Consider the following 6,589-nt stretch of genomic DNA (forward strand, 5'->3'; position numbering starts at 1 on the left):
ATTTTTCAATGGTAACGAGCTGCCATTAACAAAGCGACCCCGGCAACCTTGGATTATTATAGACAGCCACTACATATTATCTGCTATCGTTGCCAGCTGAAATGGTTTGCTCCCTGCAATGGGAACTGGTTCTGAAATGAGGTTCACTTGGTTTCACAATAAACAAAATAAGATATACTTCAAATCTTATCTATACTGCAAATGTATTTCATTTTTACTCAACGAGTCGATCGTAATTCAGAGAACTAGTTTAAAATATTATACATAACAGCACAATTCCATTCCATTCACGTTAGCTCGGCAAGAAATATGCGTGCACATTTATCTCCACAAACACTCTCTCCATAGCTCCAGTGCACAATGCAATGCTTATCAAATATCATGTAATAAAAGCCTGACTACAGTTTTTTGCCCGCCTTGCCACACGCATAACTGTAGTTAAGGCAGTTAGCACAAAGGAAGTAACAACACAGAAGTAAAAAGTATTTCCGCAGAAAAAAAAAATACAAAAGCGTTAAAGCTCCCAGCAAAAAGGTAATAATCTAAAAGAGGGGGAGACGAACAAGAGGCCAAGCAATAACAGGCAAAAAGTGAAACAAATGAGTCACTATAAATATACATAGCATACTTACGTGCGCCAAAGCGAGCGAAACTTTACCTCAGTGTGTGTGTATGGGAGTGTGGGTGTGTGGGTGTGTGTGTGTATGTATGTGTGACTGTCTTTGGCACAATGAAAAATGAATATCGCAAATGAGTTGAAAAGTTTGCCATAAGTTGGCGCGCGACCCGTACGTGTCTTGGCAAATGCACCAAACAGGAATATTAAAGTCGCTTTTTAGGCTTTTGCCAATACTCCCACACACACAAGCACAAACACGCACACACACACACACATGCAGAACTCAATGCGCATACAAATCTCAGCGGCAGTCATGTGCGATTTCAGCTTCAACTTTTTTTGTTGGCTCAAACAGATAAGTAGACACAAATTTTCATTCAGGACTGTTCCTTCTTTCGAATTGGGTTGCACGTGTGCGACGAAGGTAAGCAATGAGATTCGTTATCAGTGACAGGCCAAAGGCATTAGAAGCACACAAACACACACAAACATTCCGACACACACATACTCATATAACCACTCTCTAGCTGAGAGACATGCCTAAAATGCAAATGTGCGCAAATATTTAAAAAACGAAGAGAACGCTTAACTTTTTATTTGCCTTCTCTTTTCGTAATGAGCTAAGCAAATATTTGTGCAAATAAATTTGTGAAAATGTTTTGATCTGAAAGCACACTTCTCCAATCAAGTCAAGTCTCAAATCTCAAGTCTCGAGCGTCTTTTTCGCAGCCAGCTTTTGCAGCAGCGTTAGAAACGAGAAAGCCTGCGTGACCACCTGTTCATAAAAAGTTAGTATACTCTTTATGTATATGTTTAAGATTAAGAATCTGAGTAATTCCAGCACTTACTAAACGCAAACGATTCACATCCATGACATAGAATTTTCCCGCAGTCACCTGCACGGCCCGCCGACTGTTGATCAGCAGTATGAGCACATCGGTCTTTATCAGATGGGCATGGTGCCACCAATTGGAACGCCACAAGGCATCGCCAGCTCGAACGCTATGCCGACGCAACAATTCGCCACAAAAGGTGAACATGAAGAGCTCCAAAAGGGTGAGCACCAAGTACTGCAGTTGATTTATAATGCGCAGCACATCCCGAGTGCCCGATACGCCCACAAAGACGAGCAGGCACAGCTGTATTGTTATCTGCAGCGATTTTACCAAACAATATGGATTGAACAGACGCTCCAATTCGGCACAGCTGTCTACAATGAAACGATGGAGTTGCACGCACTCGACTAAGGCCATATGGAGTCCTGTCTTCATGTTTATCGCTGGCTCCCCTACCCCAAGCCGTTGCATGGAAGCAAAAACTTCCAGATTGGTCATATGCTCCTCAAGAAACACATATTGTTGCAGCTCGCTGGCTGCAGGACTGGCCAGAAGCTCAAGTTGCAATTTACTGAAGAAATCAGAAATAAAAAATCAATATCAAGAATATACTTAAATAATATTTAAGTACCCTTGAATAAACATAAGTGATGGATAAATCGAATTTTCATTAGTTATTAATGCATATATGTCAGCTATATAAATTAAAGCCTAGTTTGAAAATTGAATAAATACATAAATAAATAAGCTTCAATAAGCATAAGTGATGGATAAATCGAATTTTCAGCTTTATAAATTAAAGACTAATTTGTAAATTTTAGACTAATTTGAAAGCAAATTAACTATAGTACTACTACTTTCTATAAGTGTTTAATATTTGGAATTTTTAAAATTGTACTTCTATGTGAAATAATTGGGGTAATTATAATACTATAAGTGTTATTTTAAAAACTACTTTTATAAAGAAACTATTACGCAATGTGAATTCACAAATAGAGACGACAACACAAATTAGAAGCAGTATGAAATTTGTTTGTTGAATGATTAGTTAAGGAGCCATTTAGAAAATTAAACAATATTGCTTCAAATAAAAGGATTTTAAAAAATTTTCTAGGTTTTGAGAGACATGATTATTTAAAATTAGCTATTAAGTTGACCATTGAAGTCAGAACGTAAAAAATTAAACAAATGTTTTTCTAAATTTGGTGCCAATTTAAACAATTTCTGAATTTAAAATCGAATTCCAAGACTACTAAAAAAAATAATATAGTCTCTATTTCAAAAACATTAATTTCATGTATTGTACTGATTTTTTAAGCATACGAGTATATAAAATGCATACCTTTGCGGATTTTAAATCCTAATTTTTATACACACATTACTCATACGCACCGTAATCCACTGAGTGATTCACCAGCCAGCAAACTGGCATGCGCATCCAAATTTTTCAGACTACAGTAAAGCACATCATACTGAGCCAACAAGAGAACACACAATGATACAAACAAGGCTCCATTTGACGAGAAAGTAGAGCCAACCATGATTTGAGCATATAGCTGAGTCACATAGATGGACGCATAGTTGCCCGGAGCGAGTGCATCGAAGGGATACCAGCAACTTAGAGGCAATGTGTGCGAGCCCACGACCAAAGGTGTGATGGCCCAGAAGGTGACACCACTCAGACAAGCACTCACCCAGATCACAGAAAAGTTGCGTGCCCAGCGATAGGCACCATAGGCACTGACAAAAGATACACCCGCCAAGGAATGATGACGATACTCGCTCTGTATGTTCTGGACATAGACAAGCAGCTGCTGGGAGCGCACAAACCAATAGGTGGTGGCATAGGCAGTAAAGAAATAAATCACAGCCATGGTCAGCGCATCCGTAATGTCCTCCAGTTGCCCCGTGGGTAAGGCGTCCAAAGTTGACTTGCTGAATAGCAGCCCCAAATGCAGCGACGAGAAGATGACGAGCAGGCAGTAGGACCGAGCAACGAACCAACCGAGCGGCTGCAGCCCAGCAGGGAGCCAACGATGCAACGGCGCTGGTATTTGACCCGACAACAGCTGCATCGTAAGAGGTAATGGGAACAATTCCTTCACGCGCGGAGCATCCTGTCGACCGTAACTATTGTTCGAGTCACCACCATGAAAATGCGTGCTGGCCATGTTCTCTGCTCGAACTCCGACTGTGCGCTGAGCTTTCAGTTGCGCTGCAGTGCCCTTTTTAATTGACACACATACATAAGTTACTGGAGGTTGTGCTGTTGGTTAAGGTTAAAGGATGTTCTTAAATTTATGCATTAATGAGTTTTTAAAAGTTTGCCTCCGCCACACTTTTTGAGTTCTAATAAGGTGGTGTGCTTAATGGCCTGACGTGCTTATGCGGCATTTTCTGGTACGAAATGCTTAATTGACGTTTAAAAGAACCCTCACATCCAATCCTCCAGCTCCGCCCAATCCCCAATTCACGTTCATGAAAAAGGCGCAGGGTGCCGCAAAACTTATGCGTTTTCGACGCCGACACTAAGCAAATATTTATGGGCCAACTAATTGATGTGTGTGTGAATGTGTTTGTGTGCTCTGTATAAATGTGCTGGTATGTGTGTTATCGTTCTATATACTATGTATATATATGTAAATATGATGAGCATGTGTACAGTAAATATTGATTATAATTTCATTTGTAAACGTAGAAATAATATTTGTATATTTATTTATTCTATATTGAAAATTCACAATAAATATTAAAACTATGTACATACATAAGTACTATGTAAATAAATACATAAGAATATGATTTATTTATTCCATTTATTCTAAATATTTTCATCATTTTATAATTTTTTAATTAAAATTAATAATAATTGCCAAACACTGTCGGCTTTAAGAGCTATTTGCTTTAATTACTAAAACATGGAAAACAATTAGATAGTCTGAAACTAAAAATGAACATAGGCAACTTTTTAAAACTAGTGTTTAATTGGTTTCGTATGTCTGAGATGCATATCTGCAACATACCGCTTAAACTCAATTATCTTACAATGTATGCGCGAAATTTGCAAAGTTTCTATTTGATGTAGTTCTACACATTTTATTTTAAGTGTATTTGATTTGGTTACTTTTAGTGCCTTTTAGTGCCAATTGTGTGATTCGTGGGTTGCAAGCAAATTAGCGGATTTTTTTTTTTCAATTTTTTTTTTGAATATATAAAGGTCAACTAAAACTGCGATAAATGTGAGGCCGCAATAAGCTTTAATAAAATGAATAATTAGTTTTTAAAATTTTCATTTACAGAAATTTTTTAACCCCAGCAACAACTTTAATGTAAAAACAAGTAAAAAAGCTAAAGTCGGGTGTCCCGACTTTGAAATACTCTGTACATATGTTTACAATAATTATAGAGAGTAAAAAAAATTAAGAAAATTTAAAAAAAATTTTTTGATTGACTTTACCTTTCTCGGTATTCGAACTCACGTAAATGGTGTATAATTGCACATTTACTTAGCAATTGCGTCTGTGTGAGTGTATGTATGCCTATGCGCATCTATTCGTGTCTGTGTAAACATGTTAGCAGTCAACCAAACAGCAACATCAACAACAGCCGCGGGCAGCGCTTGAGCAGCGCTGCAGCAGCAAATATATTTATGGCTATAACTTCTTGGTAAATCGGTCTATCATAGTGAAACTTGGCTTTCATAATAACTAACTGGGGGTATTTGCAAAATTTTAGTTCGAAATTCCAAGAATTACGGGAGTTAGAGAAAATTGCGATTTGCGGAGGGAGGGAAATTCCAAAATATCCATTTTCTGCGTATTCACACAAGGCATCTTGGACTAAAATTTGGTGTTCCTAGGTCTTATAGTCTCCGAGATATAGGCGATTATACGAATGGAAAATCGGGAAAACCCCCATATTTAAATCAAAAAAATAAAACAAACTCGTATAGAATACACACATAAGGCATATTTATGCAAAATTTGGTGTCTCTATCTCTTATAGTCTCTGAGATCCAGGTGTTCATACGGACGGACGGACGGACGGACAGACGGACAAACAGGGCTAGATCGACTCGTCTCGTCATGCTGATCAAGAATATATAAACTTTGTGGGGTCTGCCACGTCTCCTTCTGCCTCTTACATTTTTCAGCTCCCGCAAACCTAATATACTTCTGTACATTTCATGTACAGAGTATAATAAAACGCATCGTTTTTTTTTTTGTAAAACAATATACAAGTTTAAAAAATCTCAAGAATCCAAAAAACACGTATATTTTTATTTTGCCTTTTCTATCTGACGAAAAAAATGCAATAAAATCAGAAAAAAGTCATACGAAGGGTTAAAAGTACCTAAAAACAACCAGAAGTTGTAGAGAACCATTTGAAAAATCTGGTCTAAAAAACCGCTAGAATTCTTTCACAAGTTTAAATGCTCAAAAGTTCGTTGTTCGTGTGCCTTTTAAATGATTCGTCTGATGCTAACTTGGCCCAATTCATAAGGCCACTGTCTCCAGCGACTGCACTGTCTTAATTGCCAGCCAGCTCTCTAAGCAACCACTCTTAACCACATATGTATGTATATACTTGTATGTGTGTCGCAGGCAAGTATTTGTAAAATTAATTGCAGGCGCACACTCTATTTGCTATAATTAAATGGCTCTAAGAAACTAATTAACATGATCGCGCCCGAGCACGCAAACTGCTTTTCAAATGCGTCTCAGTCGCCATTGTCGCCACAAGTAGGGAGGGAGGTGTGCAAGTAGGCGTGGCAGCGATGCAAGAGGCATTGAGGGTGTTCAAGTTCACTTGGTAATTAACATTTTATATGAGCTGCTGCCTCTGTATGCGACCCCCGTTCAACATCTATCTTATCGTACATAAACGCTTGCCTCTTAGCTGCCTCTTGCACTCGCACCCAATTGGATTTTGGTTTGAGGCGAGCGTGTGAAAATTTGCATGACGAGACAACATGTTCAACCAAGTGGCAGAATGTCTGGCAAAAGTGCTGCCTTTTTTATTCAATTTTTTAAAAAGATTTGTAAGAATCTGACACGGAAACTTGTTGCTTTTTGAGAAGAATAAACTGAAAATTGAACAATTAAAAGTTTTTATAGATATATAAAAGTAAATG

At 37.9% G+C, this 6,589-nt stretch overlaps 1 protein-coding gene across 1 annotated transcript; it reads right to left on the minus strand.

The window, feature by feature from the left end:
* Positions 1-1,322: 1,322 nt before the first annotated feature.
* LOC115623772 (putative odorant receptor 85e) lies at positions 1,323-3,626 on the minus strand. Its single transcript, XM_030518308.1, has 3 exons — positions 2,848-3,626; positions 1,468-2,026; positions 1,323-1,394 (listed from the first exon to the last, which is right to left on the minus strand). The coding sequence occupies exons 1-3, from the start codon at positions 3,624-3,626 to the stop codon at positions 1,323-1,325; spliced, it is 1,410 nt and encodes a 469-aa protein (XP_030374168.1).
* Positions 3,627-6,589: the final 2,963 nt, after the last annotated feature.

This window comes from Scaptodrosophila lebanonensis, unplaced genomic scaffold (assembly GCF_003285725.1).
Source record: "Scaptodrosophila lebanonensis strain 11010-0011.00,11010-0021.00 unplaced genomic scaffold, SlebRS2 tig00000053-arrow-pilon, whole genome shotgun sequence".
Taxonomy (NCBI): Eukaryota; Metazoa; Arthropoda; class Insecta; order Diptera; family Drosophilidae; genus Scaptodrosophila; species Scaptodrosophila lebanonensis.